At 51.7% G+C, this 18384-nt stretch overlaps 1 protein-coding gene across 6 annotated transcripts in view; it reads right to left on the bottom strand.

Annotated features, from left to right (window-relative positions):
* NRP2 (neuropilin 2) overlaps nt 1-18384 on the bottom strand; it is a 114576-nt gene that overhangs the window by 51858 nt on the left and 44334 nt on the right. For all 6 annotated transcript variants that reach the window (XM_046018733.1, XM_046018734.1, XM_046018735.1 and 3 more), the window contains exons 7-10: nt 16610-16765; nt 3858-4002; nt 2414-2763; nt 362-506 (exon numbers count right to left, since the gene is read on the bottom strand). In XM_046018733.1, the coding sequence (XP_045874689.1) occupies nt 362-506; nt 2414-2763; nt 3858-4002; nt 16610-16765 (796 nt within the window). The remainder of the gene's footprint in view (nt 1-361; nt 507-2413; nt 2764-3857; nt 4003-16609; nt 16766-18384) is intronic.

The raw sequence follows: 18384 nt of genomic DNA, 5'->3' as shown, positions 1-18384 counted from the left end.
GCCACAGCCTCCTGGCCTGAAGAGTCAGGGTCTAATTGAATTTGGGTGGGTGGTGTGTGGTTATGATTTGTTTTTGAGAGACTGGGGTTGGGCAACTGAAATGATCCTTTAAAAAAGACAAAGCACATCCCTCTGAGAAACTGTCCCCCCGTCCAGAGGCGGTAGTGCCCATGGCTGGAGGCAAGAGAACATGGCAGGGCCTGGGCTGGGTGGGGTTTTGAGCTGACAGAGCCTCACGTGGGGAGGGCTGTCCCCTCTGCCCACCCACGACGTCATGGTCTGACCTCCTCCCAGGGCATGCCGGGAAGCCAGGGTCCCACGACCACGTGAGCGGGACCTGGAGTGGGAAAACAGGCCTTACCTGTCCAGTCACAGCCCAGCACCTCCAGCCGCATCCCAATCCCAGCCGGAGACCACCTCTCGGGGTACACCCGCACGTACTGCGCAGGAACGGGGTCAAATCTTCGGATTTCCGGGGTGTCGTAGTGCATGTTGCCTTCAAACAGCTGCAAGGGAGACGGGCCACTCAGCCCCTCTTTTGTGGGACCCCCTCCCCACTCCTCCCCTTCTTCCCGTTCCTTCCCCGTCTCCTCCCTGCCCCTCACACCCATCCAGAAGGCAGCCTCATCGTTGACTCACTGGACATTACAACCCATGGGAGCCCCACCCTCAGACCAAAGTTTTGATTCATTTGGAAGATAGTTAGAGTTTCAGGAATACAGAAAAGAGGGAGCAGATAAAAGAGGCAATTGCTAGCTTCTGTCTTCTACCCTGGGACTGGGGATTGTGGACTCGGGGGGAAAGAATTAGTCTCTGAATGGACTTGGCTGGAAAGCAGAGAAGTGAATTTCAGGCTGCTTTGCCTATTGTCTTCGAAGTTCTTGTTGTAGGGGCGCCTGGGTGGCTCAGGTGGTTAAGGGTCTGCCTTCAGCTCAGGTCATGATCCCAGGGTCAAGGGATGGAGCCCCATGTCAGGCCCTTGCTCAGCGGGGAGTCTGCTCGTCCCTTTCCCTCTGCCCCTCACCCTGCTCATGCTGTCTCTTTCAAATAAATAAAATCTTAAAAGAAAAAAAAAGTTCTTATAATGATTGAAAGTCTAGATGTAGAAAGTCCCAGCTGACAGACAGCTCCCAAGTTAAAACAAAGCTCACGCAAAGCCCCAGGACATGAACTGAGGACATTGCGGCTGTCCTGGTCCAAGCCAGGTGGAGGACCCAACCCAGAGCACATGTGGGAGCCACTGACTTAGGGCGATGTTGGTGTGGAGATGTGCCAGGGATTGGCTGAGCGGCACCTAGGGATGCGACCTACTTTGCAGAATGCCCACAATTCCAAAAGGGGGCACTATTATGGGGAGGGAAGGCCCTGATACTGGCTAAGATCATCTCATTTCCCAGGCTCCCAGAATGATCTAGAAGAGCCAGGGTCTGTTCTTGCCAGGAAAACCCACGGTCCAGTTTCTGCTCTGTCCCCTGTGGTTTCCAGTTACCAAGTCCTGAGTCTTTCCAGGCCCCTAAAAGTGCGAGCTGGGTGTTTACATCAGCATTGCAAAGCCTCCAACCCAGCCCATGCCTCTGCATTAAGAACGGAAACATTTGCTGAGCAAAAGGGACCAAACAGAGACATGAAATTCCCCCTTCCTTGGTAAAAGAGGCCTGCTCTTCTGAGGAAAATGAGGGTAACTCAGCAGTTAGGATCAGAGTGCCTGGCTCCCCCGCTGAGATTGACCTGGAGAGGCATGATATCTTTTCCCCTTGCCGGGGGCTGCTCCATACCCAAGGTCCCCAGGGTGGAGGGCTGACCCGTACTCCCTGATGGTGGGAGGAGGGGGCTCTGCTGATCTGGGAAGTCTGTCCTGCCTCTCCCAGCCTCCGGATGAGAGGTGGGAAAGGTCCGAGCAGAGACCAGCCTGGGAAAACACAAAGGAGCGCCGTGACGTTCAAAAAAACAGTCGTTTTTGGAAGCGATCCCCTAGGTTCTATACTTAAGCCTCCAAAAACGACATCCCCTCTTGGACGTCCGGCCAATCCCAAGGAAACGTCATCTGAAAGAGCGTGTAATGGGTGTCAAACCGGACAGAAAGGCAGTGCGGGCTGGAGGGTAGGTGCCTGGGCTCTGGAGTCAGACTGTCTGAGTCGTGGCTCTCCACAGTCACACACGTGACCCCGGGGGTGACACCGAGCCTCAGTTTTGTCATCTCCAACATGCGAGGGACCGAGGAGCCTTCTTCCAGAGATGTTGGAAGGATTAAAATATGGCGTTTAGCAGAGCGGAACAAAGTAATCTCTCAGTTAATGTTTGCTTATGAGAACACAGGGAGTCTGGTGCCGACTCTCTGGTTAGGAAGTGAGCACCCCAAAACCAAGCTTCCCTGTCTGGGATGGGGTTAGGGAGTCTCCCAGGAATGGCCTACCTTTGGCTGCTGGGTCCTGGGGTCCTGGATGTATTCCCAGTCTCTGCCGTTCAGGCTGTAGGAGACCTTGAACTTGCGCACAAACGCCCTGGCTTCCACGGCAGTGATGCTGTCTCCGCCGCGGGCCCCCTGGATGATGACGCCCTTCACCGTCTTGGGAGCTCCCAGGTCCACCTGAAGCCACTCCTCGCCTGGCTGGGCCTGAGGGACCCGGGGGAACCAACCCGAGCGGCTGCTGACCAGGCGGGCGGCGCTCGGGCTCCACAGGTACTCGCGGGTGGAGGAGGCGGAGATCTGGGAGTCGGGGATGAGGCCCGACAGCATCCCCAGCATGTTGGAGCAGGGCGCATCTGTGGAGGGGAGGGAGACGCAAGGGCTCGTGGCTGGCGCCCTGCTTGCCGGCCGCCACCTCCCCCTTAGTCGGGAGCTGGGAAAGAACCCGGCGACCACACGTGCAAGTCAGAACTGACGTCTTCGCATTTCGAGCGCTGCGGTTACGAGCCCAGCCTGGGGGCCAGTCTGCCTGGGTCCATGTCTGCGGTGTTCCTCACTACCGGTCTGACCTCAGGCAAATGATTCAGCTGCTCCGTACCTCAGTGTATCCAGGTGTGAAGGAGGGCTAGCACTAGAACTTACCTTGTAGGGGCTGTTGCGAGGATTCCACCAGTCACCACATAAATGGTCACAGCACAGTGCCTGGCGTGTCTAAGCATCACACTGTGAGCCAAGGACATGCATATCCTTGCGCTGACACCAGGCCCCCCTCAGCCTCCAAGGGCGGTAAGCACAGGGGAGCTCAGCCGAGCCCTGAGTTGTTTCCCGGATGATTGTTTTCCTAACTGGTTGGACACTTTCCTAGGATCAGGTCTTTGTTTCCACGTGTGTTATCATAGCTTTTTACTACCTTGAGTCCTTCGCATATGATGTTCATGCTGCTCCCAATGCTGTTCCCCTCTGTCACCTAAGTATCACATCCTCAGAAAGGCCATCCTCAAACTTCAATCAACGGTCAGTGGGGTCCCCTCCACCATTGTTTCTCCAAGAACCCAGTCCTTCTCCCCCTCATAGACACGTCTTAGTTAATAACTATCCAGTACACAATCTGATTGTGATCCATGCTGCCCGCCAGCCAAAGTTCCATGTGGCTAGAGAACCCCCCCTCGTTCACGTCCCCTGTCCACTTCCATTCTCAGTGTGGGGCCTGTTGCACAGCAGGCCTCCGAGAATACTCGTGCAGCCGAAGCACGAGTGGCGGATGCACAGATACGTGGTATCTGGCAGGACAAGGTCTGGAGTCAGGGTACGTTAGATGCTGCCGAACAGAGCCCCAGGTGAAAACGAGCCTTCTGGAAAGCTCTCAGAGTGCAATCACGCTACTGGGCTAAAAGAGGGAGCCGAGCCCAGGACACAACCAGCTCCACAGCCTCACGGGGGCCCCCCTCACCTGTGACCCGGCAGCCAAAGAGCTCTAGCCGCAGGGCGATGCCTGAGTGCCAGGTCTGGGGCCGGATCCTGACGAACCTGGTCAGGAGGGGCGTGTGCAGCTTGTTAAGAACCACCTCGGATGCATCGTTGTTGGCTTGGAATACCTGCAGGGTCAGATGGGAAACCACTGTCAAAATCCATTTGTCGTGTGGCCGCTCACCCGGCCTTTGAAGGGGCTGCAAAAGTTCTGTTGAGCCTTATTTCCCTCAAGCTTATATTCATCAGTGTGTTTGTTGTTTGGGGTTTTCTCACATTGTTCTACTTGAAAACAATAACTGGTCTTCATAAAAACTTTTAGAGGAAAGAAAAACTTTGCCTCTGGGCTGAGAGCAAGCAGAAGGCGGCACCTTAAAAGACAGAGGAGAATGGTCCTCTTCTAGGGCCAGTGGACCTCACTAGCTTGAACTTGATTCTGCCCCTCCCTTGTGGTGCAGGCATAGAGGCATATTTGCAGGGTATTTTTAAAGGGCTTCACAGTTGTTTTCTTAGTTACTTAGAGGCCTCCCTGCTCCACGAACGGGGGAGAGCATGGCGGAGGGCACCATCTACTCCTCGGGGCTCTATGTCAATCAACACTTTCTTGGTTCCCTCTGGTCTTTGTTGGAGGGTCAGGGTTGCGGACAGTGTCTCAGAATCCTGCCCTGGCTTCCTCTCATTGTGGTCCCACCCTGTAATGAAATCCATCCCTGTCCCCGTCTGACCAGTGCCTCTCTTAGGGGAGAAAAGGCTTTTCGGAGTAGCTTCTAAGCCAACATGGTAGGAGCAAGTCCTAGTTTACCAGATGGCCCAAATCAATAACTGCCATATGGGCCTTATGCTTTTCTGTGCTCTCCATTTAAAAAAAAAAAAAAAAGTAGCCAGAGCAAGTATATGTGAGTTTTTCTTGGTTTTCTTGGCTGAGGGCAGAGGGAAAGACCCACTAACCAAGCAGCACTTCTAAATCATACTGTCACAGCTCTAACAACCAAGAGACTGCAAGTCCACTCGGACTAGACACTAGGATACCTGGAACAGGGCGGGGACCAGAGGACGGTGAGACTGGTCTGTTCCAGTACCCCTGAGATAGACACCATATAAACACAATTACAACCATAATGCCGTGGTAAGTAAGTATTATTATTTCTGCTTTACTGATGAGAAAATGGAAGTTCAGAGATTTCTGTTTGGATCCAAAGCCCTTGCCATGTTTTTAGGCTGTAGGATTATGGTTTCCTACGTTGGCTCTCAACTCCTGGAACAAATTTGCAGCATTTAGACTGGTGGCTAGGAGCCTTGGAGTCCTAAAGTCTCTGAGCCTGGGTTGAATGGAGGTGGGGTTACTCTTCAGGGTTGTATGTTTGTAATCCTGACTTTGAAAGCTCTGAATTACAGCAACGAGCTGCACGGAAGCTTAGAGCTAATTAACAACATGGGCCTTTCTTTCCCATGAACTGTAACTAGGAACTCTGCCATTTGGCAACCTTGAACCCTCCATACTTCTCACTTGCTGAGGTCAAAAGTTAGAGCCCTTAAATAGCACACGACTGATGGTGGGGGTGAAGGGTAAGAGACACACACCTTTTGCAACCAGATCAGGGGAAGTGGCTTGCTTCAGGCAGACGGAGCGAAGGGGAGGAGGAAGCAGGTTTTCTCTGGCCCACCAGATTCAGGTTATACCCCTTGTTCCTGGTGCCTGCCCCCGCTCGCTGCTCCCTGCCCTCACTAGGGAGCCTCCCATCCCACCCGAAGGCCGAGTTTCTTCCTTTGCTGCCTTGCTAACTGCAGGGAACAAGACCCAGAACTGCCCAGCCACCCATTGCTCCCAGGTCTGATCCGGCTCCTTCCTTTACAGTGACTGGGGACAAAGAGGGTCCAGAAGACAAAACAAGGGAAGAAAGACCAGGCAAACAGGAGGAAAGAGAGTTAGAGTCAGACACCTGGGGGAAGGCTGTTGGAGAGAGGGGGAGAGAGGGGCCCAAGACTCTGTGATCTTAATCTTGGAGGAGGACGGCCAAGGGAGGATACAGGGTCCAGGGAGACCTCGGTCTGGCCGTGCCCACTCCATGGCTTCCCAGGAGCTTATAAAGAGCTTCGCAGCTCTGAGGAAAGGAATGAAGGCCCGAATCCCAGGGAAAGAGATTAATCAGCTCTCTGAAAATTCAGCATGAGGCAGAGGCTTTTGTTTTTTGTTTTGTTTTGGCAAGCAAGAAGCAAATGCAGCACTTTGGTTATTTGGGGAGGGTGCTGTGAGCCGTAGGGGGCCACCGCCAGGCTGCTCCCCGAGGACGGTGAGGGTGACTGTGTGTGGCCTCCATCAGGAGATGCGAAGGAGTTCATCTGGGGAGGGGAGCTGGATATGTGGCTACATAACCGGAGCATTGAGTGGATCTGAACTTTAACACAGCTGCTAACCCACAGCGTACACACCACGCTGGCACCGTTAGAGACACAGCACGTCTTATGTGTTTTTAATATCCGATTTTATCTTGCCTGACCCTTTCATTTCTCGGGCTTGGCAGACACCGCTAAGAAAGCTTTCCTTCCCCTGCCCCCCCTCCCTCACCCCAGTAAGGAAACGACTGTGTCTTTGCATGGCCTCTGGGAGGCTGGCACGGCTGGGAGTGCGGCCGCACCTGGGCAGGGGCGTGCACCCACGTGCATGTGTACCTGCCCGGCACGGGCGCTGGTCTTCCCGCAGAGGCACGCACGTCGTCACAGGCTTTGGGTGAGCCGCCGGGACCTCTGTGTATAGTGACACCCATCAGAAAGGGAGGCGGGTACACGGCCCCTCGGCTTAGACCACCTACCCGGCTGCTCCCATGCATGTCATTCTGCCTCCCGTTTCGCTCACTCCGTTCCTGCTCCCACCCGAGACCACATGAATGCTCGTTCAATGTGGCCTCAAATCGCCCTTTGGATTTCTGAGCCCGCTTCTTTCTTGGTTTCTTGTGTGCCCTTAACTTTGCACTCAGATCTGCCCCTGCTCTCCGGACCCTTTGCGGAAGGAGTACCAGCTTATTTAACTAAACTCTTCATACACTTCTCTGAGTGTCGCAGAGTCGGGGGAAACCCCCCCCCCCCCACACCACTAACCGGGTGCCAGGGGAGACAGGCTGCTGCTGCTGAGCTCATCAGCGTGGGCAAATGTCTCTACCTTCCCTGGTTCCCAGTCTCCTCCTCTATGAAATGAGTTGATTTGCCAGCTTCTTTCTGGCCCCCAGATCCTAAGGCTTTCTGCACAAGGGTTTCCAAGTAGAACTGTCCCAGCAGTACCCATTTCGTGAAGGGTATTTTAGTTGTTCAGTGTCCCTTAACACCTAAGTGCTTTGGTGGACGAGGGCTGTGGGTTTTAATACGCTTCAAAAAGTGCCCGGGACACACGGTGAGTGCCCCACTCAGAGGGAGAGTACCCCTTGTTGATGTTTTCGCTCAATAACAGTCCTAATTATTAATAACGAAAAGTAATGAATAACAACACCTTAGTCCTTACATACTGACTTTCACCCAAAGATACCAAAGTGCAATTTTTGAAAATCCATTTTTAATGAAATATTAAGCAGTTTCTATTTCTCCTGACCCAATGGATTTACAAGGTCTCTATTTTTCTCCCCGCATCCTCCTATTTATAGCTGGGAAATGCTATCATATATTATACATCTTTATGACTTTCTCAATGCTTCTGTGGTTTCAGAATCACCCTTCATATGTTTTCTGATCAAATTCTCAGAGATGGATTCTTGGCTTCTGGTCTAGGCATTGCAAGGTAAGGGGTTGTGTGCATGGGAAATGATGCCAGGAAATTGGTTTTATTCCCTATTCCCTGCCGACTCCCTGAATCACTATAGGCCAATCAATAATCCTTAGATACCTTGGTTTCTCCTTCAGGAAAATGAAGTCGATAGGAGGTTTGCCGATAGACGCTAAGGTCTACCAGCCCTCCCTGCTGGCTTCAATGCCTGCACAGCCCCCAGGACTGATGTCAGAGTTGAAGCTACATCACATGTAACACATGGGTCTCTGTTCGATGGGGAGGGTTTAAGGTCTGAAAGCCACTGACTCCCATGTCCCACTTCAAGGCCCCAAATTTTCAGGCCATGACTTGACAGGAAGGTGTCCGTGATGCTAAGAAAACTCAGTGGGTCGTCAGCGTATGGACACCCTGATGAGCACATACCAAACGTGACGATCACATCATAGCACCTGCTTTAAAAGCCAGATGTCACAGATGGTAGGCATGTTTGCTAATTTTTAAAAGCAAAATGCTAATATGGTTGCTTTATCACCCAAAAGAAAACCAGAAGTGTGTTCAAGGTGTCTCTAGCTTTCTTAAGAGGTAAGGAGAGCGCTGATGGATGTAATTATTAAATTGTGTGTGTGTGTGTGTCTGTGTTTATGTTGAACACGTAGATTTCTTCAAATGCATCTCTGCAAACCAAGTTTAAGAAGCAGTTCAGGGCACTAAGTGGTTTGGATAATCCATTTGGTGCCTTGCTGAATTCTGAACATAATCCAACACTTTCCAATTGATTCTTGAGACCTTTGGTTTATTCTCAGAAAGACAGAATCTGAAACCAGAAGCACTTCAAAGATTTTCTGATTTGCACCTCTGGGGGACGGGGAGGGGACATCTGCCAATTAACTTGGCGGCTATCCAACATCCCAGTGTGGTGACTATCTACACACCCCACTCAGGAAAAGAAAACAAAACAAAACATGTTTTGACCATGCCTATGAGCTTCTCAGCCACAGGCTCTAATACTATGTAGAATCAAAGAAGGTCATACATGTGATCTAATAGGAAACATCTAGCCCAGAAACATCCCTGATGGCTCTGAGGTCATCTTTTCTCTATTTTCCCACCCATTTCTTGTCACAGCGACCTACCTGTGCCTGCCGCCCTGCCCTTAACTCTTCTTATAAGAATATGCACTGAGGGTTGGCCTGCCTTCCTCAGAGGCCTCTGGGCAAGGGGGGGCTCGCTGCCAGGCCCAAGTCCCTCTCCTGTACCCCAGTAATCTCCGCCGTCAGCGTCCAGGTGCCCAAGATAGTGTGGACGCTCACGGCCATCACAGTCTTTGAGCTCCTGGATGTGGAGCTCCAGGGTGGGCTCATGGTGGGAGCTGCTGGAACCTTCCGTCAGCAGGCAGGTCCTTCACCCGACAAATGCAGGCGCTCATTCCGCGCACTGCCTCCCATCTGAGGAGGGCTTCAGTGCGCATCCGCACACGCCAGTCTCTTCATTACCTATGGTGTGACCTACGGCTTATTCCTACTTGGCTGTCAATATCTGAACGTGGCCAGCTCCAGGGACTGCAAAGAAAGCAGGAAATTTTTCAAAGATGATATAGTGCCGGAGCCCTGAGGTAGAAATTGTGCAGGAGACAGTCTTCTTCCTTTTTTTTTTTTTTTTAAATAAATATTTCTCTCCACTAATAAATGTTTCATCGCATCCAAAGTTCTCCTTTTCAATCTACTTGGCACAGACGCTTGAGGAGGAGGAGAATAAAGCAGGCGGGAAAGAGAGGTGGCAGGAACGGAGGGCAGAAACTGGGGAAACCAGTGGCGTGTTTTAAAAATGTCTCTCACAAACAATTGAACTGACTCATCCTAACTGCAGAACCAAATGCCTGTCCTCTCCCCCACCCCCTTCCTTGCATCTTCTCTGAAACCAGCCACTGGGTCCACCCATAAAAATAAATTGCTAATCAATGGATGCCATCCTGCTTAATTAATCTGTTGCACCAAACAGGCAAGGGGTGTGGGGCAGGGTAGGGGTGTTGTTGCACACGGGGAAAATGATGGGAACGTAATGGATATTTTTGGTTTCTTTTTTTTTTTAATATTTTATTTATTTGACAGAGAGAAATCACAGCTAGGCAGAGAGGCAGGCAGAGAGAGAGGAGGAAGCAGGCTCCCTGCGGAGCAGAGAGCCCGATGTGGGGCTCGATCCCAGGACCCTGGGATCATGACCTGAGCCATAGGCAGAGGCTTTAACCCACTGAGCCCCCAGGCGCCCCTTTTTGGTTTCTTTTTTGTAAATCATGGCCCTGATATTTCTCCCTTAAAACTCCTCCTTAAAGACTATAAAAAAATTTTTTTGAAGCTGCTTTCATACTAGTGAATGTGGGAACTTAGCCAGAAACAGAGTCAGAAGGGATGTGTCTCATATATATGTATATACAGACACATGTATGAGACAGAGGAGCGGGGGAGCGTTTAAGGGAGGGTGAGGATAGGGGGAGGGCAGGGAAAGTTCCCTTAACCACCAAAATGCTCGTTTATGACCACGATGCCCTCCTGTCTCCTGTTCCTTTACTGAGGGCTGTTTTTGTCATCAGCCGGTTCTGCTGATGAGGGAGGAGGAGACTGAGGAGTAGGAGCGTGTCATGGGGGGTGGGGGGGGGCTAGTTTCTTCCTGGGGGTGGGGGTGGAGGTGGGTGGGATGTGCGCATCCCATCTGTGTGTGCCTTGTGGGTCCCGTTAGATTTACTGCAGGATTATGTTACCCCCATCGAGACGTAAAGCCCTGGAACACAGCATACTAACAGGATTAGGGTTTCGGGACTGGAGACAGGAAAGCACCAGGGAGGAGAGCAGAGGAGGGGAGGAGAGGGAAGCTCGGGGATTCGGGGCTGGAGGAGAGATGGACCGTCAGAGCCATGGAAGGGAGTGGCCAGTGTCCTTCTCTAAGGGGGGGAGGGGGATGTCCTCACCGGGTCGGCAGGGTTCTCCATACTGAACACCTCTTGTGACATCGTCACATCTTTCTGAGAAAGCACTTTGAACTTGGAAGTGGGCAGAAGGGCACGGGGAAGGGGACAGGGAGTAAGGTTCCTGAGCCCATCTGCCATCCGCATTCCTCTTCCCGTGCAATTTCAGCCAATCACAGAGCAGGGAAACGGCGGTATTTCCACCAGATGAGGTGTTCACACCAGGGCTCCTCGAGGGACGCTGGAGGGAGGCATAGAGGGTGTTTCCAGCCCAAGCAGGTTCACTATGCCCTTCGACACCCTCTGCTCACTTGCTCTGCCCTACTGTCCACCGCACACAGCTGTGAGACAGAAAGCCCTGGGAATTTGGCATCAAGGCTACAAGCGCCATGGAGGCTGGCCTCAGCTTCCAGAGACAATTCAGCACCCATGGGAGTTGGGTGAAGCCAGCCACGGGAGCCTGATAGAGAAAAGGTTCCAAGCTTATGTATAATGACATTTTCCCTTGGGCCTCCTAAGTGGAGAGGCTAAAGGTCTGAGCTCATCCCATGGCAAATGGATAAGGGACAAACTTAATTACCTAGGGCCCTGGATTCTTCTGTTATAACTGAAGGGGCAGAAAGATGGGGGGATATGAATTTCAAAAGGACATCGGCCCTTTTTGGAGTACACAGAACCCTGGTTTGACAATGCGATCAGATGCGTGACTTCTGAAGTCTGATGCCCATTCCCAGCTGATGGCTTGAGTCCCTGTCAAAATCCTACATACGCTTAACAAAACTGCAATGAAAAGGATAAGGGGAAGCCAGTCATCCACCAGGAGGTAAAAAAATAAAAATAAAAATAAAAATATATCTTTTAGAAAATTCCAAGTTATTAATTGGAGGAATAATTGTATCCCTAACAGAAGAATGAAGCCGAGAAGGGTAATGTTTATCTGAGGCAGCTCGAATGCAGGGCCATCAGATGCGGGGAGAGGTCTGGAGGACTTATCAGGTCCCTTCCAGACCTATGATTTTAAAAGAGGCAGATAAATATCCCATGGGGCCTTGTTACTTTTTTAAATTGATAACTTGCTCTGCTTGAGAAGAGCTTTGTGGGTCTAATACATTAATTATATCTGCAGAGAGCCTTCCATCTACAGATCCCAAGGTACCCTGCCAACCCAAGCTACGGTACCGTTCTGTTCGGGAGGGTGGAAACACTGAGGCATGGGGCTATTAGGAGAAATTTCCAGGGTCACACGATGCATCATCTAAGATCTGAAAATAGATGCCACATGATTCTGTTAGCCGACTGACTTGGGGGTTTGGTTTTCTGACACCGCTCTCTCTCCTCCTAAGTCTCTGATAATTTCGCGGAGGGTCTTAGAATCTCCGATGGCCTTCAAAGTGACTTGTTTTAATTTAGAAAATAAATATAGGACAGAGAATATTTTGAAGTTGGGTGTGGATGTGTTTTGAAGGGATATGGCTAGATCAAACACAAAGCAAATTCTCTCAGCTCTGCGTCCTCGGGATTTTAGGACATCGCCCAGACTCCAGACCGATAAGCCGAGCACGCTAAGCCACACTGCCCGAGCACCGTTTGCTTTCAGATCTCCGCAACAGTGGAGACTCTCCAGGGGAATGCACACCTCTAGACCCCTACACTGAACATTTATGAAGCCGGTTTCCCTCTGGGTCAAGATGACAACAAGGCCTGGATCAGATTGGGGAGCATCTTCCTGGAGATCAAAGCCCTGTGACAGGGAGCCTTTCATGGGGACTCCACAGTCCCTCATGTTCCTGGGGCAAATTACTCTGTCTCTAAGAGCTTCAACTCCAGTCTCTCTCTCTTTTTTTTTAAGAATTTATTTATTTATTTATTTATTTATTTATTTGACAGACAGAGGTCACAAGTAGGCAGAGAGGCAGGCAGAGAGAGAGAGATGGGGAAGCAGGCTCCCTGCTGAGCGGAGAGCCCGATGCGGGGCTCGATTCCAGGATCCTGGGATCATGACCTGAGCAAAAGGCAGAGGCTTTAACCCACTGAGCCACCCAGTGCCCCACAATCCCAGTCTTTGAAACTCTATTCCATTCTGAAGCGGTGAGTTGGTACCTAGAGGTTCTCTGATCCCTTGGAAGCTGTCAGTGCACGAATGGGAAGCACTCATTTAGCACATTTCTGCCACTCATTACAGGGTAATTCTGAAAACTCTTGGACCTGATCCCTGTACTCACCCTCCCATCCTCAATCTGGCCATCAAGATATATTTAGCACCCCCGCAGACTCTCTCTTTGAGCCCAAATTTCTTCCAAGCACATCAGAACAGCCAGCAGCACTGTGACTAATAGCAAGGTAACCAGCACTATGTCAACAATGAGATGCCTACTTTCACCAAATAAGGGAGAAATGAAGACAAGGCCTCTTGCTTCGACATAGAAGGGCAACGGCCTCTGTCCCCGGTCCTGACCTTGTTCTTGGCCTCGTTCCGTCCAGTGCACACACAGAGAGCCAGCCATTCAGAGGTGAGCAGGGTCCTGGCCGAGGCCTCCAGCCTCCAGCTACTCCCGTTTTTCTCTCTGCCCTTCCCGTGCCTTGTGTGTACATAACTGTGCCCATAATTACAGACACATACGTGAACCTTCTAATACTGTATTTACAACACTATGTCTATGTTTGGGGTATTGTTAATGTAGCTGGTGAAATCAAAAGCAGTAGTTTTCTGCTTGTGGTTTCTCAAGAAATATATGTGAAGCCATTTGTATAATCTAGGGGAGCACATGGGCTGGATATGGGCTCCATCAGGCGGACAAGCTCTCTGCCTTGTGGTTACGACATAAATATGCATAAGGAGGGCCCACCCTATAGGAAAATCATAGGTTCCATATTTATGGCGTGTGTAATTGGATAAGGGTTTGGGGATGTGCTGTACATGTGGTCTGGGTAAATGGGCCATGTTTTGTCAGGAGGATGCTTGCAATCTCCCCCTCCCCCACCACGATACTCAAATGCCTTCTTCAGAGGTAACCTCACCGTGACCTGCTGGGTAGAGAGAGACAGACAAGGCTGCTCACAGGCTGGCGGGAAGCTGGAAAAGAGCTCCTTACTTTCTGGTCACAAGAAGGAAGTCGTTCCCGCCGCCACCACCACCCGCCCACCCCCCCCCCCCCCCCCCAGCTCGGCCCAGGCTTTGCCGCAGCCCAGCCTGGGTCCACATTGTAAATTGTGTATTGCAAGGAAATAGCATAGCCATTCCCCACCACCATCAGCACTCATTAATCTTGTTTTTCTCCGATTTCCCCAGTTCCCTGGTCTTTGGTAAAAGCACTGGTGTTAACAGTGACCAGGGAATTGAAATCAAGTCCCGGCATCTCGGCCCCACATATCACCATCCCCTCCTCACACGCTGCGCCTGCAAACCCTCCCCCTGCAAGCCCGCCCCCTGCACGGTGGAACGGAGCCCGCTGCCGCGTCTACCTCCACTCTGCTTTGCTCACAGGTCCTGCTGTCAGAATTGTGCTTTCAAGCCCACCACCTAGCACCAGTAGGCTTGGCACGGCGCCCACCAGCCAGTGGCTACAAAGAGAAGCTCAGTGGTAGCGGCCGGCATAGACGGCACAGAAGAAGCCACTCCCCTCCCCGGCCCCCAGCTCCCCTCCTCGGCTGCCTCCCCTTCATGGCATCAAATCAAACTGCAGCAGACTTGACAAATCTATTTGGCACGGTTCACTCAACTATTTCAACCCGAACAGACCAGAGAGCCGCGCTGACGCTCCAGGAACGGTGCGGTGCGGGATCCGCACATCAGATACAGACATCTGGGAGAGCGATCTGCTAATGAAGGAGCCGCAGAGATCACCGCTGCAGGGCAGGGCGGAGGGCCGGCTCTCCCTCGTGGCCCACACACCTGCAGTGGGGCAGGGGAGCGAGGGCAGGGGGCAACGCCTAACTGGCAGGCTTTCCATTCTCCTGCCTCCTTCTAGGTAGCCAGAGAATGAATACCTAATGCGGGACAGAAAAGGGTTTTTCCTTGGCCCCGGTGTTTTTTTTTCATGTGGGCAGGACGATCACTAAAAAGCCAAACAACCACAAAACAAAAATGAAATTACCCCTTGGCACCTGGAGAGAGAAATCTAGCCGAGGGTGAGAAGGGGAAGAGAGAGAGAGAGAGAGAGAATGATCTACCTAACATGAAAAAGTTGAGAAGGATTCCAAAGGAGACCGGCAAGCTAAATTCAGTTCTCGGGAATATCTTCTCCGCAGAACGAACGCCAGGGATACAGCCAGGGAGGACAGCATTCTGTCAAAATGTGCAGTGCTAAGGTATTCCAAAAGCAGATTTCCTACAAATAGTGTTTTAAATAGCATCTCAGTCCATCTGCGTGCTTTTAAAATCAGCTTATGCTACAGTATCCCTCTGGCCAGCGCTGCTTAGTCATTGAGCCTGGGCAGGGAGGCAGTCAGGTGAGCCGCCTCCTTCTCCCCCAGGACCCGCTCCTCCTCAGCCCTGGCCCTCGCCTGCCTGGCAGAGGTTCTTTCCAGCTTCTACCGGTTTCTCACAGAAAACGGTGGGTGGGGAGAGAAGGCATGGGAAAGCGCCAGGGGGACGAGGACCTGGTCCCTTGCCCCCAGCAGCTGGTGCCAACTCAGCCTTGCCCTTGCCAAGTGGTATTTGTAACCGAAACACAAGAACTCAACAAGAAGCCAGACCTGGTTGACCATGTCAAGGTGGGGAGGTCTTCTAATTGCTAAATACCTCCCTTTCTTATCTGTGAAATTAAGAAATTCCATGTGTGTGCATGTGGGTGAGAGAGAGAGAGAGAGATACCTGGTAATACCTAGAAGCCGTAATTTTCAGATGAATGGTGCCTCGTTACTATGGCGATTTTAATAATAATAATAAAAACCCCACTGCTTTAAAAACTCACACTTCCTGAGTGAATCGGTGTCGACATCACAGTTCTGCATTTTCTCCGTCCAACGTTTCCAGTCGTGCCAGCAAGGGCAAGCCACCTTGAGACAGGGGCAGGAGCCGAGGAGGCTGTGTTTGGAAAGGATCTCTGGCCTCTCTTGGTTTGGTCACATGCGTCCCACTTTGCTCATTCCCAATACAACAGGCCAGGGGCCTGGCGGAACAGGCGCACGAAAGAGGAGGGTCCCTTCGCCTGTCCCTGCTTCCATTCGGGGAAGGATGGGCACTGTCCTCCCAGAGCTAGGAGCCAGCATGTGACAGAGTTTGCCCCTGGCCCAGGCCAGACCACCAGCCATTCCCGATGAGCCCCCCAATGTGCCGAGTGCCCCAATAACCAGGGTTGGCAGTGCCGGCTGCAGGCCTGCTCGCCGCCAGGATGCCGCGCGTCTTCGGAAAGCCGAGGGCCCCACATCCATCCATGTGCACAACAAAAGCCCCACATCCCCCACGCGGACACACCTCCGGGAGCCACAGACACAGAAGGCACCAGCCGGGAGAACTCAATGCCTTGCTGCCAAGCATGACTGCCGGTTCGGATCCCATCCCCGACGAACTGAATTTCTCCTCATTATTTATTGTCCTCTTTCTTCTTCGGGACATTGTGATTCCCTCTCAGGATTTGTGCCCTTTCATTTCTAGACCTCGGTAACTCCTGAACCACAGGTTCATGTGGTTTTGTGATTGTTAACCCAGCATGGGGAAGGGACTCAGGCCATGAAAGCTCAATGAATCCTGTATGGGAAGGCGCGGACTGGGGACACATTTTCTCCTTCATTTGCAGTCAGAGAGCACTGTGCGAGCTCACGCACACACACACTCTCTCTCTCTGCGGTGCGACACACCACAGCAGCCAGGCTGTTGGAGAAACAGTGTTTTCCAATCACTTTAGGATAAGAAAGAATATTTTCAGGGCCGCCGCCTCCTATGCCTCCGTCAATTACTTGAGCCTCACCAACCAAGGCCTCCTCCCCTCTGTGGGGTCACCTGGCAGCTCCTCTTGTCCCCAGGCTCCTGCACACCCCAGCATGCCTTCAGTAGGGGGGAAGGGAGAGGAAATGGGGTTACCTTGTGGTTTTTGCCATGCCTGTAGACCATCCAGTCCTCCCCGTTTGTGCTGACTTCCAGCTTGTAGGATTTGACATAGTAGCCATTCTGCGTCTCCCTGGAAATGGCGCCCTGCGTAGCAATGGCTGTGAGCATGGTCAGAAAGCGCAGGTCCACCTGAGGAAGAGGGGAGGAGGGATAAGGGACCCATGGCTCCCGACAGGAGGGCAACCTCTTGCTATTCCTTCAAAGGAACAAAACTGTCATACTTAGCTTGCAACTCGTGCCTGTGTGATCTACCAGAATCAGAGGGATGGGTATCAGTCTGCAGTTCCAGCCTGGAGGGCCAAACTCCACTTCTCTGGCCCTACACTGGATCCCTTTGAAATGGTAACGGGATGGTTTTTCTTTTTTTCCCTTTTTTTTTTTTTTGCAAATCTGAACCGACCATATTCAGTTTACCTTTAAGGGATCCTTGAACATCTAGAACTGTGACTTCTTCTTATGGAACTACAGCCTTCCCTGCATCGTAAAAGCCGATGCTATTTAAAGGAACAATGGTTAAGTCTGATCCACTCCACCCCACTGCAGTCCAGTCCAAACCAATCCACTTATGACACTCTGGTTGCCACGTCTCAGCTCGGGGCTGCCTCACCTCCCCCCCCTTTCCCTCGGTCCCTCATTCCATTGTGTAGTTAGTCTCTCGGGTCACCAAAGGGTCAAAGGGCATTCGGAGTCTGCCCAAGCAATTAGGCTTATGCACCAAGTCCTGACCTTTCGCTCAGTGAAGAAGATGGCCCACATTTTGAGGCACGTCTCTTCCCACAACACTCAACCCATTTGGAAATTGCTGGATGTCATTCCTTTGCCGGCCACAGTGTTTCTTAATGACAACGCCCCTGTCATCCAAACTGAGCCAGCACTCCCTGGTAAAATCTGATTCAGGAAGCATTTATTGGTACTTAATATGTGCTCAGCATAATAGCGAATTCAAAAGAGGCAGGCCGTGCTGTATATGTGTACTATAAACAGCTGGAGGGCAACAAGAAAAAGCTTATAATTGAGGACCAAAAATAAGGAGTAAAATCAATAGAACATTGATTATGTTGGAGAACGTTCTGGAAGCTCTGCAGGATGAGAAGTGTTTTTGGAGAGGCAGAGAAGAGATAATGACAAATGGCCTTAGTGTTGCCCTGTTTGAACCTCTGCGGACTGCCTGGAAGTTTCCAAGTGGTACTTCTCCCTGTCTTGTTGTCGGCTCTGCCCCGTCCTTCTCAGAGCAGAGGCCACCAGGTCACATCAGAGCTAGGACCTCTTGTCAGTGGGTCACAAGGCTGTCTGGTGTGTGTCATAAAAGCAGTCATTGCTCTAGCATGGACCTAGCAGCTCGCTCTTCCTGGGGGATGCGAACCAGACCGGTCTACGGTTTCGGGGGTGGGGGAGGATTCAACACACACTGCAAGGCTCACTCAGAAGGAAAGCGAACAATAGTTTGAGAAGACGGTGCCAAGCATCTGGGCACCGGGAGCTGCATTCCCGGTGGTGACATTTTCCCGTGTGTTCTTCTGATCGTTATGTGCAAAACCTTCCTGGCAGGGCTCCCTCCGCACAGCAGAGATCATGAGAAGCTGCCATGCTCAGCCAGCGACTCAACAAGTCTGCCCTCAGGAAAAAGCCCTCCCCCGACCAAGTCTCTGATGCCTCCCTGTGCCAAGAATGAGGAAGATCTGGAACTGTTTATAGAATGTGCCTTGGATAGCTCTAGGAAGAGGCAAACAGCGCCCAGGCCAAACAAC

This window comes from Meles meles, chromosome 9 (genome assembly GCF_922984935.1).
Source record: "Meles meles chromosome 9, mMelMel3.1 paternal haplotype, whole genome shotgun sequence".
Taxonomy (NCBI): domain Eukaryota; kingdom Metazoa; phylum Chordata; class Mammalia; order Carnivora; family Mustelidae; genus Meles; species Meles meles.
Note: the sequence above shows the minus strand (reverse complement) of the source record. Positions and strands in the feature narration are given on the sequence as shown.